The 25,734-nt window shown below is 41.4% G+C and overlaps 1 protein-coding gene across 7 annotated transcripts in view; it reads right to left on the bottom strand.

Moving 5' to 3' along the window:
* SON (SON DNA and RNA binding protein) overlaps positions 1 to 25,734 on the bottom strand; it is a 40,586-nt gene extending 14,852 nt beyond the window's left edge. For 4 of the 7 annotated variants that reach the window (XR_007244264.1, XR_007244265.1, XM_048493423.1 and 1 more), the window contains exons 1-7: positions 25,566 to 25,734; positions 18,242 to 18,405; positions 7,271 to 15,151; positions 6,284 to 6,447; positions 4,752 to 4,895; positions 3,954 to 4,136; positions 3,012 to 3,122 (exon numbers count right to left, since the gene is read on the bottom strand). Coding sequence is in view for 5 of the 7 variants with exons in the window: in XM_048493423.1 (XP_048349380.1) it covers positions 3,012 to 3,122; positions 3,954 to 4,136; positions 4,752 to 4,895; positions 6,284 to 6,447; positions 7,271 to 15,151; positions 18,242 to 18,405; positions 25,566 to 25,645 (8,727 nt within the window). In the remaining 2 variants the exon portion in view is untranslated. Of the gene's footprint in view, positions 1 to 482; positions 562 to 3,011; positions 3,123 to 3,953; positions 4,137 to 4,751; positions 4,896 to 6,283; positions 6,448 to 7,270; positions 15,152 to 18,241; positions 18,406 to 25,565 lie in introns of all 7 variants that reach the window. The other 3 variants (XM_048493425.1, XM_048493422.1, XM_048493421.1) reach the window with 3 other exon arrangements.

The following is a 25,734-nucleotide window of genomic DNA, read 5'->3' as shown; positions in this document are numbered from 1 at the left end:
GCCCTGAAGCAGAGGTCAAATGGATGACGGTGAATAAGTTGCAACTGAATCCAAACAAGATGAAGTTAAGCTGGTTTTGGAGTATTATTATTCTGGAATAGATTAGCTTGACTGTGATGGATGGCACTGCAGTCACCACATCTGTCCAAGTGAAGAATACAGGCTCCTGAATCTAAACCTGCTTTCTGAAAAGCAGTTAAGAACTGTTGCCCATGAGTGTTTTCCACTGGCATCTTGCACACTGACTCTTCTCCCTTCCAGACCAGTCTTGCCTTCCCACATTTATCCATGTGTCTGTTAATTGCTTTAATGCACTCCATGTGGAGCTGCTCATGAAGACAACTCAAGAGCTTCAGCAGCTCCAGAACATGCACGAAATTTTTGCCACACGTAATGTTCCAGCTGCATTGGTTGCTGATCTCCTTCCAGGTGGGCTCAATTAAAGATGCTGGTTCTAACCTTTAGTCTCCTCCATGACGTACCTGAAAGATCGCCTTTCTCCACATGAGCCCGCACGTCAGCTGTGATCAGCCCCACAGGCCCACTTGCGGTGCCCTCACTCTGTCAAGCGAGAACGGGAGGGGTAAGATCTAGAGCCTATGCAGTGGAGACACCTACCTTCTGGAATTCTTTGCCAAAGGAGATGAAGGAAGCTATGCAACTATGTAGCTATCATCAAGGATGTAAGATTTTCCTCTTTAGATGAGCATTTCACTGAAGAGTTTAATTTCATTGAGTTCTGTTTTGATGTTCAATAGTTAACTGATGTTTTGACTGTTTTTATGGTTTTATATTTTAATTCTGCTCTTAAGTATAGGATAAAGGGATATAAAACATTTTTTGGACTATTAAGGATAATAGTAAAATATCAAAGCCACTCTGAATCACAATAGACCAAACAATGTTGTTTTTTTAAAAACTGGTGTTGTGCTATTGCACATACTGGATTGCAAAACTATCCCACATGGCAGTGATGGACAGTGGTGCCAAAATGCAGCCAACTTACGGCAAACCCTTCGGATTTTCAAGGCAAGAGACATTCCAAAGTGGTTTGCCGCTGCCTGCTGATTAATAGTGATCCTGGACTTTCTCGATGATCTCCCACACAAACAACAACCAGGGCTGACACTGCTTGTTCTCCAAGATTTGATGAGTTCCAGTTAGCCTAGGCCAGTGGTGGCGAACCTTTTCGAGACCGAGTGCCCAAACTGCAACCCAAACCCCACTTATTTATCGCAAAGTGCCAACACGGCAATTTAACCTGAATGCTGAGGTTTAAGTTTAGAAAAAATGGTTGGCTCTGAGGCGTCTGTTACTCGGGAGTAAGCTTGGTGGTAGTCAGTGGGTTTGCTTTGAAGCAACCATACAACTCTTCCAGCGGGTGAATCACGACCCTAGGAAGGTTTGCTCAGAAGCAAGCCCTATTGCCAGCAACCGAGCTTACTCCCAGGTAAAGGATCACACTTTAGTTCTTCGCATGAAAATCAGTGGGATTTAACAGCGCTTAACAGGGTTACCTACAGTGCTTCCCCAAAACTAGGTCTTAGGTTTAATGCTAATAATCGAGCCCAGCCTAGATGTGGAGGGGGGGGGGGGGCGGAACTCTGCGCGTGCCCATAGAGAGGGGCTCTGAGTGCCACCTCTGGCACCCGTGCCATAGGTTTGCCACCACTGGCCTAGGCCATCCAGGTAAGGGATGCCAGTGGTGGCAAACCAGTACCAGTGGTGGCACCTATCAGCCATGCTGGCAGGGGCTGATGGGAATTGTAGTTCATGAACATCTGGAGTGCCGTAGGTTCGCCACCACGGCACTATGCTATGTAATTTTATACTAACGTCATCCAGTTTGCTAGCACAAAACTTTTACAATTAATGTGATCACATAGATGAACAAGGATGCTGTCTGATGAAATGCTACTCTGTCAATCATCCTTTCATCAGGTAGCATCAAATGACAGGGCCATTTTGTGAGGAGGAGAAGAAATTTGAATGTATACCGCCCTTTCTCTCATGTAATGAGACTCAAAGGGGCTTACAAACTTCTTTCCCTTCCTCCACCCACAACAAATACCTTGTGAGGTAGGTGAAGCTGAGAGTTCTGAAAAACTGTGACTAGCCCAAGTTCACACAGCAGGCTTCGTGTGTAGGTCAGTTCACCAGATAACAGTCCACTGCTTGTATGGAGGAATGGGAAATCAAACACAGTTCTTCAGATTAGAGTCCACCTGCTATTAACCACTATGCCATGCTGGCTGCAAACTGCAAGACTGCAGAATGTTCTTGATTGGGAAGATTGTTTAAAAATATCTGAAAAGAGCCTTCTGCAGGCTTAGTTGTTTTTTGTTTTGGGGTTTTTTTTTTGCTTCCTATGGATGTTATGTTTTATCTAAAGGCTACATGAGGCGAATTGGCTTCTGGGTGCAGCATAGGCCCACACCAGCACATTTGTTTCCCCCCTGCCTGTATAAGGGGCAACTATGCTGCCGGAGGGAGCAAGGACGCCAGCATGCAAACATCTCTCAACCCTGTGGCGGCCAAACCCAAAAGTAAGTGCTGCAGGGAAGCTATGCCAGCATCTGAACAAATGCCAGGGGCATTTCAGGGAGTGGAGCCGACATTAGTTGGCTTCCACCGGACTTCCACCCCAGGAATGTTCTCCTCTGAGGCTGCAGGCTTACACCACAATGAGGCAATCCAGGCAGCAGAAGGGTTTTTCAATTCCCTCTTCCCTATGCCACCAAAGTTCCTAGGGAGGATGCACAGGGCCACTTTTGCCACCCCAGGGAGCATTCCTCCCTCATTTGGGTTGCATTGTCCTTGACATTTTATAAATTTCTCTATTTTGTTTTGGTTGTTTTTACTGTTGCTCAGCTGGGTTTGGTTTTATTGTAACAGCATTTGATACATTGCTAGTTGCTTTAGGGATGTTGTACCAGAACATGGGATATAAATATTTACAGTACATACACAAAAAAGTATCTGGAAAACCTAGAAGAAAAACTGTCACATACCCGTTCCTGCGCCCGATTTAACAGGCACATTGCTTCCAAATCAAAAGTGTTTTCAGTGAGCCTCTTCTGAGCTATTGTCCGCTCACTCAGTGCAGAGGAGATGTCCACAGGCTAGAAAGCAGAAATAATATTCAGACAAGAATTGAGATGTTAAGAACATAAGAACATAAGAACATAAGAACAAGCCAGCTGGATCAGACCAAAGTCCATCTAGTTCAGCTCTCTGCTACTCGCAGTGGCCCACCAGGTGCCTTTGGGAGCTCACATGTAGGATGTGAACGCAATGGCCTTCTGCGGCTGTTGCTCCCAATCACCTGGTCTGTTAAGGCATTTGCAATCTCAGATCAAAGAGGATCAAGATTGGTAGCCATAAATCGACTTCTCCTCCATAAATCTGTCCAAGCCCCTTTTAAAGCTATCCAGGTTAGTGGCCATCACCACCTCCTGTGGCAGCATATTCCAAACACCAATCACACGTTGCGTGAAGAAGTGTTTCCTTTTATTAGTCCTAATTCTCCCCCCCCAGCATTTTCAATGAATGTCCCCTGGTTCTAGTATTGTGAGAAAGAGAGAAAAATGTCTCTCTGTCAACATTTTCTACCCCATGCATAATTTTATAGACTTCAATCATATCCCCCCTCAGCCGCCTCCTCTCCAAACTAAAGAGTCCCAAACGCTGCAGCCTCTCCTCATAGGGAAGGTGCTCCAGTCCCTCAATCATCCTTGTTGCCCTTCTCTGCACTTATCTGTAAAAGGTTTAATACGTGCAAAAGTCCAATATTCTGTCATACTGTATCAAGGAACAGAATCCTAGATAGGCATACACACATATGAAGAAGCCTTATACAGGACTGGTGTACGGAGACTTGGATTACTAGGTTAGTCAAGGAGAACATTTAGACCCTACAGATTCATAGCCAATGTTTATATGAAGCTTGTTACCTCCAGAGTAGCTGGGTTAGGGAATACATCATCTTTGTTTTCCTCTTTGTTCTTCTCAACTGGAACCCATTCTCCATATGCACTATCTGCTTCTTTCTTCCTGTGCTGAGATCCAGAAGAGACAGGAAACTCCTTTGTCAAAGTAACCTGATTTTTCGGAGGAGCTGGCTTTATGGTAGGAGTCTTCAAAAAAAAAGCAGATTACAATTATGCATAATCATAGACATCACTGGAGTATTCATTCTTAAATTCTTAGCAGTATGTTTAATAGAGAAAAAACCACGTGCACCAAATCAATCAGTTGTATTGAAGGCAGTTTGAACCAACTGTCCCCCTTCGTACAGGGATACCCTGAACCCTGGTGACAGCAAGAGGATGAATGGGTATTCGATTGTGATCACCATGCACTCACATACTGTTTTACTGTTGTAGCATTTTATATATTACAGAATGCTTTCATACACAAATTCATAAACTTAACTATCTAGAATAGCAGGAACAACTGTTCTATAATGAACAAAATAAAGTATTTCAGGAGTTGATGCAACTACATGAATATTTCTATGCAAGTACTGTATTTACTCAAAAGGTATGCCATCTTAATTCACATGTAAGTTTAATAAACTTTTATATATTTTATATATACTATATATATATGGGGAGGTTACATTATCTTTTTGGTTAAATACATTTACAATAAACTAACATTATTCCAATTTGCCAGCTGTCAAAATTCTTTTCTCCAAAATTATTATATAAGAAAAATAATCCTATAATTTGTGATTTTGCAGCACTTACAGTCAAGTTGAAAAAAATCGGTTTGGGTTCACTGAGTTTAAAGGGATGATTAATAAAAGGATGTTCTTCCTCCTCTTCATCAGACACGTGAGGTTTATTTAGAATCACATCATCTTCCTGGCTCTGTGCTATCTTCTTGCATTTCTTTTTTAAAAAAGCAAATATTTATTTAAACAACCTATTCTGCTGTAGATGAATAAAGACAATAAATATATAACTCAAGAACTAACCCAGCAGTAGTACCATTTCCATTATTAGAGCAGTGCATGTAATACAGCAATCCCTGCTGAGATTTCCATGAAATTATTCCAAGCAGAAGGAATAAAATACTTTCGAAAAGTTTGTTTGTAGGCTGTTCCGCTTGCTTCCACCATAAATGGAAATAATCATGCCAAGGCCACTTTATCACTCCCACTAGATCAAGGGTTGGGAACCCGTGGCTCACGAGCCACAAATGGTTCTTTCCCGCTTGTGGTGCGGCTCCCGGTATGGCTGCCCCTTCCTGGGGAGCGTGTAGAATCCCCCTCCCCTAAAGGGAGGCTCAGGCCGGGCTGCTGGCTGCACACTCCCCACTCATGCCTGGAGTGAATTAAGATGGCCTGGAGGCCCCTCCCTGGACTTGACTGGGCAGCGGCAGGCACTGGCCCAGCTGTGCGCACCGGCGGTGGCAGGCTCCGGTCTGGCCGTGCAGCCCCAAGTCCCAGCGGCGGCGACCTGTCCGGCCCCGGCCTCTGGGGCAATGGGCCAAGCGCTGTGGGGGCGGGCCACCGAGCAAGTCACAGCAGCAGCAGGGAGGGGGGAGAAAAAGCGGCGCCCGGCTCAGGCCAGGCTGCTGCTGCACGCTCCCCGTTCATGCGGGAGCCTGGGTGTCTGGGGGCGCCCGGAGGCCCCTCCTCAGACTTGATGGGGTGGCGGCGGGCGCCAGCCCAGCCGTATGCCTGAAGCGCGAAGCTCTTAGTTCATCGCCAAGCAGTCTCAAGCCCCTGTTCCCAAGGAGGAACAGCAGGGAAGGAGGTTGAATGTAGTAGAGAACTGGGAGCGGGGGGGTGGGGAGAGCTGAAAAGGGAACAGAAAGCTGGGTAGAAATATTAGAGACAGAACAAGGGGGAAAGGAGGAAACAGACTGGGAAAAGGTCACAATCAGAGGGTTTGAAGCGGACCCTGACGAGAAGGAAGAAGTTGAGGAAAGAGGAGAGTTGCCCCTTATACAAAGCGTAAAGGTAAAAAACCAAAATACTCAGTGTTATCTTCATTTTAAATGTCAAAAAGTATTTGCAGCTCCATGAGTTTTCTTTTCCGTGAAAAATGGGTCCAAATGGCTCTTGTAAAAGTGTAAAAGGTTGCTGACCCATGTACTAGATCATCAAAAAAAAATCCTATAAACTACACTGCATTCCATACCCAGACCTAATCATGAGATTTCTTGAAAATTCTGTGGTTTCTGAAACACATTTTCAGTAGGGTGAAGCAGAAATCACTTTTGCTGAAACACAATACTGAATTTTAGGTCAAGTCTCACATTTAATTCTTACCTCAGTAAGTTCCATTATTGTCTCCTTTGCCGACTTCTGGGTAACTTTCTCTTCCTTCTTTTCTGGAGTGGCAACAGGCATAAGGCTCGGTGGCAGAGGCACACCAGCCTTGGCACACATGGCAGCTGCATTTGCTTTGGCTATTTCAAGTAACTGTGCCTTGTCTACAAGAATATTAAACATTTATTAAGGACTTCAATTCCTACATTATATAAGTTCTAGTATATAGGCTTTAGAACCAGAAATGCTTCTACTTGTACAGAACTTGAATGCATTTCAGACATCAGAACATTTCAAATAGTGGTAGACCTTGCTCTAGTTCTCTCTCCGCTTCCTCCATAAGCCAGTATCACACTAAGGACCAATTTAATCTTTGCTATTTAGGAGATTTTGATGCTGCCTCTGTGATGTGGGTGACTTAAAAATAAAGGCATCATAAATTATCAGTAGACCAAACAAGTCATATAAATACAAGCCAAGGACTTAAGAGCGGCATAGAAATGTCCATAAAACAAACTACAGTCTAGAAACAGATCACAAAACAGCTAAAACGTCTATAATAAAAGCCTGAGGAGAAACACAGAGCTGGAAGGGACCCCAAGTGTCAGCTCATCCCACCTCCTGCACAATGCAGTAAAGTCACTGCTACCCGCCACCCCCCATGACCCTTGCTCTATGCCCAGAAGAAACATTTTGGCCTAGCAACTGCCTACAAGACAGTAAAGCAAACATCAGATGAACTTCAAGGGGAAAAGCATTTCAAAGGTATAGTTCAACCACAGAAACTATACTCTCTATGCACCACGCACTTAACCTCTGAAGATAGGGGCATTGATAGCAGGGCCTGGCAGGCAAACCTTGAGTGGCAGGCTGGGCAGGTATGATACACACACACACATGGCAACAGATATTTAATCTAAAAGAGTGTAAGTGATAACTAAGAAATTAGGGCTTGTATTACACAATAAAGCTCTCAAAATCAATTACCCAAATCAGTTAGTCGTTTAGGTGACCGGCTTGCAGATCTGGATCTCCGATGGTCAGGTGACACACTAGTGCTCCGTCTTCTACCAGCAGATCTAGTAGTTCTCAGCTGAACAGGTGTTCGACTTCGGGACCGCAATCTGAGAGGTATTCTGTAGCTGTCCCTTGAGTCTGACCTTCTCCTTCTTCGGTCAACAGATCTTGAACGGTTTCTCCGAGATCGCCTACGTCTCTCCCTTGATAAAGATCTATGTCTTGACACTGATCTTGATCTAGACCTCCTCCAGCGTCTTGAACATGATCGTGAGCGAGACCGTGAGTGAGATCGATTATCAGATTTTGATCTCGAGGTCCTCTTCCGTGTTAATGACCGGGAACGATTCCTTCTAGAACGTGATACTGTTCTGTGGCTGTGCGATTTGGGTTCTGAGCATTTACTTCTTGATCTTCTTGGTCTGTCTCGTGTTTTATCCAAAGATTTGGACCTGGATCTAGATTTTGATTTGGGATGTTCAGGTGATTTTGCATGACTATGCACAGTTGCTTCGGAAACTTCTGTTCCCTCTGTTTTTTCAGGAGATTTGGATTTTGATCTAGATTTGGAACCCTTCCCTTTTGTCACATCTGATGAATCCTTGTCCTTTTTTCTTTCAGAGGATTTGGACCTGGATTTGGATTTAGACTTCTGCCGATCTAATGATTTTGATCTTCTGAGTCCAGACTTCGAGGAGGAGTCTCTTTTGTCACTAGCTTTTGTTACAGGTTTATGATCAGATGACTTGGATCGTCTCCTTTTTGAACTTCCTGAAACGTCTGTTTTGTCAACAGATTTGGATCTAGATTTGCAGTTTTCAGAAGACCTGGAACGTTTTCTTTTTGACCTTGCTGATGTCTCTCTCTTGTCAAAAGATTTTGATCTTGATTTGCGGTTATCAGAGGACCTAGACCGTCTCCTCCTTGCTCTCACTGAAGACTCTCTTTTATCAACAGATTTAGATCTAGATTTGCGATTATCACAGGACCTAGATCTTCTCCTTTTTGCTCTTGTTGAAGTCTCTCTTTTATCAACAGATTTAGACCTAGATTTGCGATTATCAGAGGATCTAGATCGTCTATCTTTTGCTCTTGTTGAAGTCTCTCTTCTATCAACTGATTTAGATCTAGATTTATTATCAGAGGATCTAGATCGCCTCCTTTTTGCCCTCACAGAAGACTCCCGTTTGTCAACAGATTTAGATCTAGATTTGCGATCAGAGGATCTAGATCGCCTTCTTCTTGCTCTCACTGAAGACTCCCTTTTGTCAACAGATTCAGATCTGGTTTTCCGATTATCAGAGGATCTGGACCGTCTTCGCCTTGTCCTTGGTGTCTCCTTGTCTCCTGACTTGGATCTAGATTTCCGGTTATCAGAAGACCTGGATCGTCTTCGCCTTGGTCTCAAAGACTCTCTTTTTTCCACTGATTTTGATTGAGATCTGCGATTTTCAGAAGACCTGGACCGTTTTCGCCTTGTTCTCACTGAAATTTCTCTTTTGTCATCAACTGATCTGGATCTAGACTTATGATGATCAGAGGACCTGGACCGTCTTCGCCTTGATCTTACTGAAGACTCCCTTCTGTCAACAGATTTCGATCTTGATTTGTAATTATCAGAAGATCTAGATCGCCTTCGTCTTCTCCTCACTGAAGTCTCTCTTTTTTCAACTGATCTGGATCTAGATTTGTGATACTCGGAGGATCTGGATCGTCTCCTCCTTGTCCTTATTGATGTTTCTCTTTTGTCAGTGGATCGTGACCTAGACTTATGACGATCAGAAGATCTGGACAGTCTCCGTCTCGATCTTATCAAAATTTCCCTTCTATCATAAGATTTAGATCTAGACTTGCGATTATCAGAGGATCTGGACAATCTTCGTCTTGTCCTGATTGATTCTCTCCTGTCAATAGATCTGGATCTAGACTTCCGACGATCAGAAGATCTGGAATGTCTCCGCCTTGACCATAGTGAAGTTTCTCTTTTATCAACTGACTTGGATCTAGATTTATGACGATCAGAAGTCCGAGAACGTCTTCGTCTAGTTCTTAGTGATTTTTCTTTGCTCTCTTTTTTCTCAGCCGAGTTTGATCTAGACCTACGACGTGAGGTAGAATGCTTTTTCCGGGAATCAGAATCATTCTTGCTTCTAGAACGTGCTCTTCTTGATGACATCTGCCTAGAAGTGGAACGTGATCTAGACTTTTTTTTACGCTTTTTTGACTTAGAAGGAGATTTTGATCTACTCTTTTTGGTTTTTTTCCCACTCTTACTTTTATCTTTACTTTTGCTGCTTACTTTTTCACTTTTCCTGTCTTTTGAAATACTTTCATCATTTTTCTTTGTTATCTCTGAAGACTCTGGAACAGCTTCTGAATGCTGATCCTTCAAAGAGATGCATGAAGATGCTTCCTTCTCCAACATGTTCACAGACTCAGAAGCAGCTTCTGAATCTTTCATCTCCCTCATTACTTGCTGACTTACTACCAAATTGTTTTTTTCTGCTCCACATATAGGTTCCAGTGATGCTTTTAATATTTGCTCCTCCAAAGAAGCCAGTACAGTTGCTTCTGATTTTTTTTCCTTTGCCAAGCACATAGCTGCTTCCAAATTTTTCACCTCCAACGTGCCTTCTGAGAACGTTTCAGAACTCTTCGCTTGGGCTAATTCTACATGTTCTAGAACTGATGGCAGATCTTTCATCTCTCCCATACATACATATTTTGCATTTTGCTCTGAAATTTCTACACCCTTGGCATCAATGTATTTAAGTGCCACTTCAGAGTCTTTTGCTTTCACAGCAGGAACAGATTTCAGAGATTCTTCAGAGACTACTTCTGACCCAAGTACAGAAGTTGAATCTCTTTCCAAATCCTGTCTCTCCAAAATTAACACAGATTCTGAGCTTCCCTCAAAATACATTCCTTCCTTTTTATCAATAGAAGACTGGGCAATTTGCATATCTTTCACTTTTCCAAGAGATTCAGAGTTAGGAACTGCTTCAAGATCTTTTAAGTGTCCAGGTTCAGGACCAGTTTTAGATTTTACAAATGCTGTATCTTTCAACTCTGTCACACCCGTTAACCCTGAATTTGCCTTTGAATTTTCATTATCTATCACACATGCCATTTCTGCATAGTTTCCCTCTATTCTGCAGACTGACTCCACATCCGCAGAAGTTTCCATTAAATCTGGCATCTGTACACATTCTGTAGCTGTTTCTGAACATTTTTCCTCAAAATACAGAAGTAAGTTTTCATCTGACTTCTTTTCCATTTCTGCAAGTACCGATGACATCGTAGCTCCCAAATCTTTTATTTCTATGATGCCTGAGAACTTTGGAGTAGTTTCTGAAACATCCCGCACTTCTGCATATACAATATTTTTTTCCACACATGTTGCCTGTGCAACACACACAGACTGAGCTAAAGGTTCTAAATCTTTTGTTTCTTGAGCATGTTTAGGTTCTGGTATTGCTTCCATATGTTTCATGGAAACAAGCTCTGGTATTGCTTCCATATGTTTCATGGAAACAAGCTCTGAAGTTTCTGAAACTTTTTCCTCTAAAACATATTCAGATTCCGGAACAGTTTTGTAGTGAAACTGCTCCAGGACACAATCTGATTTTGAAACTGATTCAAAATATTTAACGTCCATTCCTGATTTTAGAGGAGCCTCAGAATTACTATCTAATGTTTCAATTTCTGTGGTTTTGTCAGAAGGCTTCAAATGTGCTGAGCTGAGATATGTTGGTGTAGTTAACTCTATTATTCCTTCGGAATTTGAAATTTCAAGCACACACAGAGACTCTGAAGGCTTTAATTCTGATGTGATTACATTTGTTGCAGTAGGCCCTGAATGTTTTGCTTCCAATACTACTTCACAATTTAATGTTTCTCCTAATTCTTTCATCTCTGTTGTAAGCACAGGTTCCACAACATCATCTGAATTCCCCAGTTCTAACACACACAGAGGTTCTGGAGTTGTTTCAAACTGCACTGTTGTGTTTAAAGTTTTTACCTGCCCAGCATCTAAAAAGTCAGACCTCAATTCTGAATCTTTAACATCCACCATAAACAGAGACAGTGCTGAATCACAATCTTTTGTGGCTGAAACTTTATTAGACTCAGAGACTGATTCAGAGTATTTTTCTACCAGTGCTGCTTTTGGCTTTAGATCTGTTCCAGATTTATTCTCTTCTGCTATGTTTATAACTGGCAACATGCCTTCTGTAGTGCTTGTACCTACAACTGGTTTAGGCTTCTTAAAGGTTTCTGAACCACTTAGAACTGCTTCATGATCCAGTTTAGTATTTACCTCTTTTTTGTGCACTGATTCTAGATTTGTTTCCAGCATCTGACTTGCTTCTGAGACTTTTGAATCTGTTACATGAATAGGGTGAAAAGTTTCTCTTGCTATGCCTACAGGTGTTGTTGATGCTAACAAGTGTTTTATTTCTACTTTTGTTTTCACTGTTTCAGATGCTTTTATGTCTTTATCTTCCATTGCACTTACAGGAATACGAGTTCCTTCCGTACTTATCATTCCAAGTGATGTTGGTGCTACATGTGCTTTCTTCACAACTTCCAAATTATCAATATTTATAGCACACAAAGTTTCTGAATTCACTTCCAAACCCAAAACAGTCAGTGTTTTACTTCCAAATGCTGTATTTGATTCTTGCATTTCATTTTTCTTTGGAGATTCTTCACTAATTTCCAAGACCTGTGATGAGGCTACCGATTCATACTCTGAGAAATGTTCAGTTTCTATACCTTCTCTGTGGGAATATTCTGGTTCTATCTCCAAGTTCTTTGCATCCATTATTTTAGATTCTGAAATTGTTTTTGAACCTTTCAAGTGCATCGTGTACAAAGATTTCAGGAAGTTATCTGAATTTGCCTGTTCCATATATATAGTTTTGGAACAATGTTCTGCATCAATAACTTCATGAACCTCACCAGATTCTGAAGCCACAATCAGTTCTGTTCCTGATGTATCTGGAGATTCTGGGGCTGTTGTAAAACTTGCTGCCTCTGTGCTTTCTTCTAATTTCTGTTTTTCTTGCAAATTAGTTAATTCGTCTGAAAACAGGAGTTTTGGACTGGACACTGTGTATTTAACTTGCAAAGCACGCTGTGAATCAAAGTTTATTGCTTGGTCATTTGCAAACTGCAAAGAATCAAGATTTTCTACCACCTGGTAGCCTGAAATTGATTCAAAATCTTCTGCAGTATTCAGAAGTTTGGAAGCATCTTTTGGATCAATTAGTGCTGACATCCCCAGTCCAGCCGATGTATCAGGGCTGTCTACTTCCAAAATAGGTATATATCGTCCAGTTTCTTTTAGTTCTTGCATCCCTGGTATGGCATCCACTTCTGGAGCTGTTTCTGAATTTAAAATACTCACTTCTTGAAAAGATTCTGAAATGAATAAGGGCCTTTTAATTTCAGCAGATGGCTCTTTTTCTGTTGTGTCTTTCATGCTCAGGCATCCTGATTTAATTTTCCAATCTGCTGTCTCAGCATCATACTGACCCTTCCCCAAGGACTCTGCAGTATCCAATGCCTTCTGCTTTACTCCTGTCACAGAATAAGAAGGTACTTTCTTATCTCTCTCTTTGGTCCCAGGTTCAGATTGTACGTATGTTTCCAAATATTTTACATCTGTCAACGCCTTGGATTCTGTTCCCCTATTTTTCACACCTCTGTGCAGATATTCTATTTTTTTTTCTAAATCATTCAACTTTACTACAGTTGTGGATTCTATAGTTTTTAAGCCTTTGACTTCCATTGGAGACAATGCTTCAGAATTGTTCACATCCTCCATGGGCAGCAATTCTGGAACTTTTTCTGAATTCTTCACCTCCATCGTAGCTTCAGGTTCTGTATAAAGCTCAAGACTGTGTTCTGAATAGTTTGTAAATATCATATGCAGTGATTCTGAAGCAGCATCTAAATCTTTATCTTCTCTCTGCCCTTCAGGTTTTAGATTACTTTCTAAATCTTTTCCCTGTGTTGTCACATCAGACTGTAACACATTTTTCACATGTTTCATTCCTGTCAGGTACTGCATTTCTGAAACAGTTTCTAAATTTTTTAAAGTAACTGAAGGTTGCTCTGGAACTTTTTTCAAATCCTTCAAATTTATATCAGTCTCTCCTCCTATATCTGTTACAGTTCCCTGCTTTGAAAAATCCAGATATTGTGTTTTTGTGATTTTCAGAGTTTCTGGAGTCATTTCAGATCTGGGGGTGCTTGCAGAGACTTTCACTTCAACTGCCATTTCAGAATCTTCACTAACAACCATATCATCCTTCTTTTCCACTGCAGTTTCTAAAGATGCTTCCAAATAATTAACTCGAACTGCTCCTGCAAATTCTGGAGAACGGAGATTCTTCAGTCCCATTCTCTCTGGAATATTGTCCCATTTTTCTTTTTCTGATTCACATACTGTTGTTCCACTCAAGCATCTCACATCCATTTCCTCCGATTCTGCAGCAGTGTCTACATTTTTTGTTTCTACTTTTTTATCCAAAATATGTGCTCTAGAATCAGCCCTCTTCATAACCTCCAATTCTGACATTCTTCTGAAATCTCTCATCTCTGGTTCCACAGATTTCTGGTATTTCAGTGGATCTTTTAGTTTTATCACTATTGCAGGAGTTTGAGTTTCTTTTAGTTCTCCCATTCTTATCGTTTCAGGTTCAACAGATGCATCAATGGATTTACGTTCATCAGATTCTGAAATGCTTTCTGAATCTTCTTTTTCAGTAGCTGAATTTTCCTCCAAATCTTTCTTTTCTAATCTTGACTCAGTCCGTAGAGTTTTTTCCAACTCTTTCATCATGGCAATCCTCTCAGAATCTTGCTCTAATTCATCTCTCATACCTTTGGCATCATCCTTTGAACTGCTTCCAGAAACTTTCACCTTTGCTTTGTTCAAAAATTCTGAAGTTGCTTCAAAATCTTTCCCTACTACCATAGCCAAAAAACCCAAAGTTGTTACTGAATCTTTCGCTTCCACAATTGTCTCCAAATGAGTTTTCATTAATTTACACTCAGTCTTTTCCAATGAAATGGATTCTGGCTGTGCCAAGACTTCTGGATCCAAAGATTCTGAGAGAGAGTCCAACTCTTTTACCTCCACTGAATGAAACTCCACCCTGGTTTCCAAGTCTTCAAGCTCCACAGTCATGAACTTTGGACTATTCTCAGGAACATTTATATTTTCTGCTGTTCGCAATGCTGAACCAGTCTCAGCCTGTTCCACTTCTTTTACACAGGTATTATCTCCCTCAATAGCAGTATTTAAGAATTCATCCTCTACAGGGATATTCACAACCAGGTTAGTATGCTGGCAGATATCAGTCTCCAATTCTTTCTCATTAGTTACCTGTACTTCACAGAGTTCCTGGATATTGATTAAAACAGAATCTTCTTCCGATGCATACAGTTTGCTGGTATCTGAATTAGACGCATCATGTGAATTTGACAATGATGAGTTTACGTTTTCATACACAGTTTTTTCCATAAACCATTCAGAATCATGTTTCAAGGGAGATGTAGATCCTACATCCATATTCTCTGCGCTCAAAACTAAGCTTTTTGAATTCAAACAAGAAGCAGGCTGAATATCTTCACACCCTTTGTGGTCATAGTTTAACTTTGATTCCTTGGACTGCTTCTTATATTTTTTCTCTTTTTTCTCCTTCTTTCTTTTCTTCTTCTTTTTGTCTTTGTGTTTTTTGTCCTTTTTAGACTTTTTCCTTGGAATTTCATCTTGTACTTCATCAGGTATGCCTCTTTTAGCGGAACGAGACTTGTTTTTCACTGTATCCTGTCCAGCATCTAAAAAAATATCATTTTTGTTAAAATCAGTAAAACATAAAAATTCAAAGTGTTGTGTCCTGTTCCTCAATTCTGCTTACAATTCTACAGAAAGAGCTTTCTGTCAGAAGATGCCCTTTGCAGCTTAATGTTTGTTACACTAATGGAAGAGACTAACAGGTTACAACCCAAATAATATCAAGTAACATAACAAGCTACTGTATATACTTACGTATAAGCCGACTTTTTCAGCAGTTTTTGTGCCGAAAAAGCCCTCCTCGGCTTATACACGAGCCACCCACCCACTGCCGCCGCCGCCACCCGTCATTCCCCTCACTCACCCACTCGTCTTTTCCTTTCCCCGGCCAGCTCTGAAGGCTTGGCTCCAGGGAAGCTGCCGCTCGGGCAGGGTGTCTCTATCATTCTCTTAAAAGGGCAATGCTCCAAAGATTGCAAGGAAGGAAACCCAAAAAGCAGGTGAATCCTCTGTCTTGCTTGCAAGCAAGGAAACGCCAGAGCAGAGAAGGGGAGCCAAGGCTGCTGTGGGGATCCAGGAGGCAGCGGGGGGTGGGAGCGATCCAGTGGGGAGCGGGCGCCCGGCTCTTCCCTGCCCCACCTGCTTTGGAGTTACCACCCTAGGCTTATACACAAGTCAATACGTTTTCCCAGTTTTTGGTGGTAAAATTAAGTGCCTCGGCTTATACACGGGTTGGCTTATACACGAGTATATATGGTATATGAAAATCTATGCAAAAGATTAGATTTTGCAAGGCTAAATGAGAAGCTGCATTCCGTCAATTTGTTGGGATCACTATTTGCAGTGTACAAATCACACAATAGTATTTTCCTCCATAGGTAGAAAAATATTTAGGAACATAAAATTGTAATTATTTCTAAACAGCAAAATGGCTGCTAAGTCATAAGGCACAAAGCAAAAGTAATAAACCAGATTATCTACATGTAATAAAAAATCAGAGTAAGTATTGACCAAATGGACATATAAGCTGAATCAGAATCACAAACTACATGTTGTAGTCTGTCAGCAATCCAGCACAGTTCCATTTTACATCACTCTTGTTGGAATGGATCATAATTAGGTTTTATTCACTCAAAAGTGTTCACTGGGACAGGTCAAATTCAGTCTGATTTACTAGGTCATAACATAACAATCTTTACTTTCATTACTTTAATTTCTTTTACTTTCATTAGTCATTTTATAGAAATAGTAAACAAAAGGCCTGGTCATCAGATCTCTCCTCTTTACATTCTATCGATATCAGTGAAGGGGATCGTCATTAAACTGAGACCACAGCACTGGGGAGGACACCTATTTTCCATTGAAATTTTGCCCTCAGTCTGCAAAGAAACTGTGATTTGAAAAGAAAAGAGGGATTTAAATTCCCATGCTTTTTAAAAAGAGTGTATCTGCACATGAGCAAACAACAGTCTTCAGCTGATGCTGCAACAGGCAACTGGGCCAAGCAGCGTTGGCAGCAGACACTAGGAGTGGCTTCCGATCTGCGTTGCAGCTGCAGTGGGTACCTGTGGCTGCTCCAAGCTTTTAGGTAAGTGGGTGAAGGGAGATGAGGAGAAAGCCTAGCCATGCTCGCCTGACACAACAATGTGACAGCCAGTGAAAAAGCAGAGCTGGATGGGGAAGGAGGAGAAAGACTGGCCATGCTGCACTTGCCTGGTGCTGCAGCAAAAAAGCAGGGCTGGGATGGGAGGAGGCCTGGCCAAACTTACCCTTCAAAGAACTAGGGCTGGGGGGAGAAGAGGAGGAGAAGGCCTAGCCACTTTTCCCCAGCGCAGCACCAGGCAAGTCAACAACAGAGCAGGGCTGGAAGGGAAGGTAGACCTGGAGCCACAATGGGAGAATAGTTTACATTGAGAGTAGTTTAAAAACCTTAAATGACAAAAGGAGAGCCAGTAGCTTGAAGCAACTGATTTCCCTCAGTGGCTGATGCTAGGCATCAGTGAAAGAATAAATAATATTTGGAAGAAAATACAAGGAAAGTGAGATATCCCCCAAGTCCTTGATTATTCCCTACTGCACAAGCAGGCCCAGAGGCTGATACCACAAAACCATGCCACATTTTTCCTAGATAGAGGCTGTCAGGGGTCACGGTGGAGCTTAAGACAATGGGCAGATAAAGCTAGGTTGACTGTTGGGTGGGAAGGAGATAAGCGCTGCCAACTACAGGTTAGGAAATACAGTGATTGAGAGGGTGGAGCCTGGAAAGGGTGGGACCATTGACTCCAAAGCAGTTATTTCCTCCATGGGAACTAGGGTTGTCAACCTACTTTTGGGGGGTGGCAGGTCTAGAGATCACCTGGAATTACAGCTTTTCTCCAGATAACACAGATCAGTTCCCCTGGAGAAAATGGCTGATTTGGAAGATAGACTCTATGGCATCATACCATGCTGAGGTTGCTTCCCTCCCCAAACTTTGACCTCTAAAGGTTCCACACAGCAAATCTCTAGGAATTTCCCCACCTAGAACTGATAGTCCTAAAGGGGAAAGTGATCTCTGTAATTGGGGGAATCTGCTGTAACCCTGGAGGTTAGCAACCCTAGGAGATAAGAAAGTGAGGAAAAGGGGGAGAGGCTGTGGGGGCTTTAAGGAATGAGAAAGAAAATATAGCGGGGGAAGGGGAAATGAAATGCCTTCCTCAAGTTTTCCTGGTTTTCATTTGTCTTATCTGTTAGACAACTTACAGTGCAATCCTACAGAAAGCTATTCCAGTCTATGCCCATTTACTTCAGTGGGTTTAGACTAGAGTAACTCACCATAGGGTTGCACTGTTAGTCAGAATCTGATTAGAGCTACCATCTCAACACAACTATACAACTGCTTTCACAATTCAGCTTGTGAAAGCTAAGAGACCATATTTGTGTTCTTGTTACTAGGAAAAAATATTTATTACTAGTTAATTTTACATAGGGAATGTAAGATTCGATGTGCAGCCAATTTACCTAAATAGTAAACCTGTCAGTGTAATCCTTTTTTGGAAGACAGTAATAAAACCTTTTGCAAGGACATAACTATAAGAAAGCAGAGCTAATCTTTTTTAAATGGATCTAAAACTGAAATCAAATGTCTCCTTTACCTGGTTTGTACTGTGGCTCAGCACCCAAGACTTCTGACAACACTTGCTCTATCTTCTGTACCAGTGGGTCATTCTGAAGAACGCCAATTGATGCAATCGTATCATCAGCAGACTTTACTTGCTCAGATGAATCTATTTCACCATTCGGTTGACCTAACTTTCCACTAATAAAGAAAAATACACAAGGATCCTTGTTTAAGAAACCTAATAAGAACAAATATATTTTAACATATATGCTAAAGTGTAAAAAAAAAAGCAAACTGTGTTATTTGGCAAATATAAAACTTTCAGATTTATTTGCATACATTCATTTCCTAAATAAAATAATGAATTGGATCCTGTCAAACTTCGGGAATAAAGTGCTATGAAGAACTTGCACAATAGTTGGGTGAGAATTCTGCTGACTTCCTTCTAGCTGCCCCTCCTACCACCACATATAACGTTGATCTCAACAACAGCTGCCTTGCAGATTCACTGGAAAACCAGGGTCAGGAGCACTTCTGAAATACTAGTCAGGGCAAGGGCCTGCCACTGCAAAGGATTATGCCTGGACTGTTGCTGAACATGCTTTAGACAAGGGGTACTGACAGTAGTCCCTTTAAAAGAGCAAACTGTGAATGAGAACATTGATGGAGAGTATGTGGATTATGAAGGGCTTCAAAGATTATCACAGATGTTCAGTTGGACCCCAAAACTAATTTGCATCCAATGAAGGAACTTCATAATAGAAGTGATATGCTCCCACCGGCTGGTTCCAGATAATAAAGTCTGCCATGTCTTCCACCAGTTGCAATTTCCAGCTCATTGTCTACGGTAACCCCATGTACAGTGTGTTACAGTACTCTAGACTTGCAATTACTGAAATATGAGATCACCATGGTCAGACAAGAAATTTTCAAAAGAATCCTGCTTACTAACAACACGTAGCTGGGATAAAAAGTATTTTTCACTATCATAGACACCATTTCTCCAGCAGGAAACCTGATTCAGCAAGACTCCCAAACTTTTAACAGCTTTTCAGCCAGAAACAGGAAACAATAAATGGTGGGAAGAATGTGTAGTTTCCGCAACCATCATTTCAGTCTTATAATACAGCTTCACATTGTTCCCCCTCAACCACTTAACCACCACACTCAGATGATGGGCTTGCAACTTATTCAGACTATTGTATAGCCGGGTTGCAGCAAAAAATTGATAACAACCAACTCCAAAATCTCAGATGATCTCACTAAGGGACCTTAAATAGATATTAAACAACATTGGAGTCTTGTGGTCTGTCCGCTATTCCCCCACCCCCATATATCAACTCGCTTTTAGTTGCATCCACTGGAACCTTCTGTGAGTGGCCTGATAGAAAAAAGACCAGAGGAATCTCTACACTGCACCACCCAGGTCAGGCTAAATTGTATTACAGAGTCCTCTGTATCAAAGGTTTCATACCGCATAAAATTCTGCTACTAATCACTGTGGAAAAATCCAGCAAAATACATGAACCGTGAAATTACACACCTGACATCAGTTGACACATCTGTAGAAGTCACAATGAGCATCCTTTTTATATCTACAGTCAGAGTGACAATGCTGCCCATCATTTCTATTTTTGTTTAAACTAAGATAATCAGCAGCTGTTATCATATGTTCGGATACAAAAGGGGACAGAACTAGAAAACTGGAAACCATTATAAGTGTCCTCAGACATTTTTACATTGTTCTCTACAGGCTTTCTTTTGAGATTTTTCCCCTAAACCAACTGACAACATAGGTATAAAATCATATTAAAATATGTCACAGCAACTATGTTTTAACATAGTACCAAGAAATTATGGATTGATGTGATGTAATCAGGATAATTAATCATAACTCCATAGCGTAACAGCAAAATTAGAACTATAAAACTGCACCTTTAGCACAACATTGTTAACAACATTATTCCAACATCCTTGGGGCGGGATGGCTGCTACTATGATAGTTCTATGGTACAATTGCTACCAAACTGCAAATATCTGGATAAAAAGTTGAAAGCGATGTTTCCTCAAGATTTAAATAGTAATTGTAGCTGATCTTTAAAAGTTAGTGCTTTGATTTTCTACCCCATTTTCCCCACCAAAGGAAGGTTCAGAACGGTTAACATTGGATCAACAAGAATCCAGCCAATACAAAAAAACCCTAAACCTAAAATTAATATTTAAAATACACAGTACTTAAAAGATAGCATCTCCCATTTCTGCTTTACAAAAGTGACTAACAGCCAAATATTAAAGATAGAAGGGCACTGCACAAAGACTGGAGGTTTAATGTGCACCCTCCCCAGAATCGCTGTAAGGACCCTCACCACTGTGTTATGGGTCAGCTGTAGCTTCCAAAGAAATCTTGAGGGGGTCGTCCTACGTACAGTGAGTTACAGTAGTTGAACATGGAGGTGACTGTTGAATGGATCACTATGGCTAGATCAGGGCAGGATAGGCAGGGGACCAGCTGCCAAATTTGGCAGTGAAAAAACCCTCTTGACAATATCCAGGCAGTATCCAGGACTTGGGCCTTTACTGTAAAAAAGGCATCCAGGTCCACACCTAGGCTCCCGAGGGAGGAAGCTGGTACTAACTGAACCTTGTCAAGAGCTGGCAGCTGGATCTCATGCTATGGACCTCCCAGACCCAACCACAGGACCTATGTTTTGGGTGGATTTAGTTTCAGTCAACTCTGCTTCAACCACTTCACCTCAGCTCCTAGGCACATGGCCAGTGTTTCTGGAACAATGCTTGGCTGGTCACTCATCAACAAGTATAGCTGGATGTCATCTGCATACTGATGACACCACATCTTGAAACTCCAATAGGGTGTGTATAGATGTTAAAGAGCATTTGGGAGAGGACCATCCCCTGGAGGACTTCACATATCAGTGTGTGTCATGTAGACCCCCTTTCCCCGAGCACTACCCTCTGTCTCCAGTGGAGATCATCCACTGAAGGGCTGTCCCATGTATCCCAGCACTGGCAATAGCGGTGCTGAACCCTGTTGATCCAGCTTTCTATGGACTTCATCTAGGAGGGTAACCAGCACTGTCTCCCCCATGACCAGGCCTGAAGCCGAAATGAAATGGGTCCAGAACCAATGTTTCTTCCAGAAAAGTTGGTAGCTAGCCTGCCACTGCCCTCTCAACTATTTTGCCTAAGAAATAGCGATTCTACCATTAGCTGTGAGGCTTTTGCATGCCATTTTGTGAATAAAGTGTTGTTGCTCCACCGTAAGTAAGTGAACTGAAGGTCCCTTGGCCATCTACTAGCACTATACTGAACCAATTCAGCCAGCTTGCTCAGGCTGAATAATGACTGTTGCGAAGCTGACTACTTACCTCCTGGACCCGTGCCAGTCCTGGATTGTTAAAGCCAGTTGGAGGGGTACAGGCCCCTTTAAGGGACATAATCAACTTATTCCTTACCTCGGAATTTTTGCTGCATAAATTGAAGGAGGCAGTGGTAAGGACGGCTCTTGAAGAAGCCATCTTTAGATCCTATGGATCTCACTAACCACTGCCCAGTATCAAATATTCAGTTCTTAGGCAAGAAATTGAATTATTCTGAATAACTGAGCTGGGTGTAAGAAAGCAGATGCAATGTAGGATGCATAATTATTCTCTGCGGTGTTCACTGCCTTTTCATATGATCTCAAAACCATCCTATAAGATGATAGTTTAGCTTCATCAAAAGCGCGCCGCTGAGCTCACTCAAGTCATCTAATTATCTCAGATGTATGTGGATTATCACCAGATAAGTATCATTTGTCAGCATTCAAAGTATTTTAGATTTGATGCCATACAGAAATGCTGACTCCTTTGCAACATACCTTTGCATAGTAGATGCTTTTGAGTGACAGCATCAAAACTATCCTATCAAATAAAGTTGCAGCAGGAATAAAAGAAGCCTTTGTATAATTATATTTTATTCATTCTTAGTTTAAGGAAATTTAAATTCTTAATATAGCACAGCGGCCATCCTAATGTTTGATTTTTTAAAACCCCATGACAGAATTACTCCAACGTGTTAACACGCTGACTTGCCCTTGAAGACAATCTGGAAACTGCAGTTGGTTCAAAATATGGTAGCCCAATTATTGTCAGGGCGAGTTTATAAAACGTACGTTGACTATTTTAAAACTGAAATATTGGCTACCAATTTATCTCCAAATCCAATTCAAGGTGATGGTTAAGACCTTTAAAGTCTTTCATGGCTCTGAACCCCCATACCAAACATATATGTTCCCATGTGCCAAGTGTAGTTCTTGGACAGCCGTCAATTAGCTACTCCCTCTTTTAGGGTAGCCCACATGATGTCAACCATAGTTTTTCCATCATAATTCTCACTCTATCGAAATAGCTACCTGAGGTCAACCAACTCAAGAAGTACTCAGAAGGTTCTGCAAGGCCATTTTATCTCCTAAGACATTTATTAGGTCACATGAGAAAGGGTAGTATAGTGCTGAGAGTGCCAGAGTAGGGTCTGGGTTACCAAGGTTCAAATCTGCCACTCCGCTATGAAAGCTTGCTGGGTGACCTTGGGCCAGTCACACTATATCAATTTAAGCCACCTCACAGCATTGTTGTGGAGATAAAATGGAGGAGAGAAGAATGATGCTAATTCTATTGGATCTCCACTGGGGAGAAAGACGGGGTATAAATGAAGGAAATAAACAAGGTGAGAAAAGTTATTTTGTATTCTTTTAAATCTATACAGTATAGTCAACCCCTAAATATTTGCTTTAATTATAATGCAAGCAGAGATTAAATACTTGAGAAAAATAAATTAAAAATAGCAATTAAAGTGGTTTTTTCAGAGGGTTTCTACAGACTTTTGAGGGGATGCACTAAATATTTTCTATTTTGGAATCAGAGAATTTTTTTTAGTTACTAAACAAACATGGTGCATGAAGATACTTATGCAAGACCATTCTAAAATGACAAAAGCTGAGTATACTGTAGACACATAACATTTTCAAGGATATATTGTTTAAGTGTGATTGATTTTATAAGTGACTAAAGAATTCAAAGTATTATAAAAATTGAGTTTAATATCCAAATATATTGCTAGTATAACTGTACCAGATTACTTCTGTCCAACTTTTTTCCTACCTTGCAGCTGGCAAAGCCTAAAGCAGGGGTGGCCAACCTATGGCACTCCAGATGTTCATGGACTACAATTCCCATCAGACCCTGGCAGCATGGCCATAGGTTGGCCATGCCTGGCGTAAAGTGTGTGTAGATGGGTAAAGCACAGTGGACATATTTAAAGATTTCTTCCCATAGCACCAAAATGTATTGAAACAGTATTTCTATGATGGCATGTGAACAAATAAGAATTACCATGCTGTTCCACAAAAGCATCTTATAATAATTTGTAGATGAAGACAGCATGCTATAAGGCATCAGAAACTATTTTAAAGATTTTCAAAACATTCCATAGGCACCTTCTTGTATTAATATTAAAGAACCTTTCATATTATTAATTGACAATTTAACATACACACCAATGCAGGAGTTTATCTTACAGGTTTTTTGCTCTTTGCATATATACTTTGGACTCAGCTTGGCTCAGCAACTGTACCTTACAGTTAATGTCAGACTACAGATTGTAAATGCTGGTTGAACTTTACAAATCTGCTGTGACATAATATAAATATAATTTAAATAATTACAGCATTGATCTATTTTTTCTAGGGAATAGGATACAAACTGGAAAGTCTGTATGGCTACCAGATACTGCCAGTAAGCACTGCCCATTTTTTCCTTGGGTGCTGCATGTTATCTGGGTAGTCAAACTTCAGATACTTTAATAAGCATCACTTCTCATCATTCCCAAAATCTAAATATTTTTGCAGTGAATGAAAGAACTAAACAGTAAACAACTAAATGGTCAACATTCTGTAACTTATTTTTACCTATGACTAAAATCCTAATAACAAAAAACAAAATAACATGGATAAACTGCCAGTTTTAACAGTTACAGTTTAAGGTGCTTTACAATACATATTCCAAGACTTTTAGATCCTTGAATAATTCACCAGGAATCCCCACCAAAATCCATAATGTAACATTTCAAGACTGTTATTTAATTCTTAACAAGACTGTTAAGCCTACAGAACTGCCTGAGAATTTAATCTGACCAAAAAAAAATTTTCAATCAACCATTAAGAAACATCTATCTATACTCTTCTCCTGTTGTTGTTGTATTTAATCTCAAAATTAATATCCTGCTTTCTACCCAGTTAGGGCCATCAAGATGGCTTATTCACTAACACAAATGAGTTAACATGTTTATTGTTTGCATTACCTTCCTTCCACTGCATTCTACTGTTGTAACCACTTTCTGCAGTATAGCATATTATGCCTATGCATTTTACTCCCTTTCAATCTTGTTTTTGTCAATTTTATAAAATCAACTGCACGGTTTACAAACATCTGTCATTGTAGTCACACAGAATTATTTACTGGAGGTCTCTAATTCCACTGTTGCTCTTTTTAAAAATTTTGCCATTCTCCTTGAGCCTCAGTTTTTTAAATTGCCTCCACTTGAGACTGCTGCAAAAGAACTCTATTACTACTCAGACTACTTCCTCAAAATACAGCTCTTCACAGCTTTGAGGGACAGGCACCCATTTTTTAAAATCATCTCCTCGTAAGAATGCTAGTGTTATACCAGTCGAATCAGAAGAATAATTCTAAGTTCAGGCTCCAGATGTGCATCCCGTAGGTAAATGAACTGCTTCCAAAAGTTCTAAAATTGGTTCTACAAGGCCCCTTCCGCATATGCGGATTAATGCACTTTCAAATCACTTTAGCAGCTGGATTTTACTGTGCGGACTAGCAAAGACCACTTGCATACAATTGTGAAAGTGGATTGAAAGTGCATTATTCTGCATGTGTAGACAGGGCCCAAGTCTTACATGAGAACTCCTACGAATATCTGGATTCAATATCTGGATATCTCAGTGAAGTCCAAGAACGACTTTACGAACAAGGAGCTTCTAGCCGCCTTCGCCAAATACTGCTCCTATCACTTCCTAGCCTCGTGCCCCTCTCCGAGGCCTTGACCTCTCCTTCTGCTTTTCCTGAGCCGCCTCTCTGTGGGTTTCTATTTCGCTATTACACAAACCTCCCACCTAGAACCGAACTCCCCGTCCCCGCACCGTTGTGCCTCCTTTTCCCGCACTCCGGGGCCCTTCCGGTCTGCCCCTCCCCCACCCCACCCGCTTCGCCCGTTACTCCTCACAGATCACCAAATCCTCCGCGCGCTCCCCCCCCCCCGGCCAGTGTCGCTCCCTCCCCCATTACCTGCCCAATTGCTGCTGCTGAATCTCCCGGAACTTGCTAACCACAAAGGACCGAAAAATCTGCTCGATATTAGTCGCCATGACAGCCTCGCGCAGCACCGACCCCCTCCTTCCCTCCGAGACGCAGATCCGCCTGCGCTCTACAATACAACGGCGGAACTAGACGCGGA

Source organism: Sphaerodactylus townsendi, linkage group LG04, assembly GCF_021028975.2.
Source record: "Sphaerodactylus townsendi isolate TG3544 linkage group LG04, MPM_Stown_v2.3, whole genome shotgun sequence".
Taxonomy (NCBI): domain Eukaryota; kingdom Metazoa; phylum Chordata; class Lepidosauria; order Squamata; family Sphaerodactylidae; genus Sphaerodactylus; species Sphaerodactylus townsendi.
The sequence above is the reverse complement of the archived record's forward strand: the minus strand, read 5'-3'. Positions and strand labels throughout refer to the sequence as shown.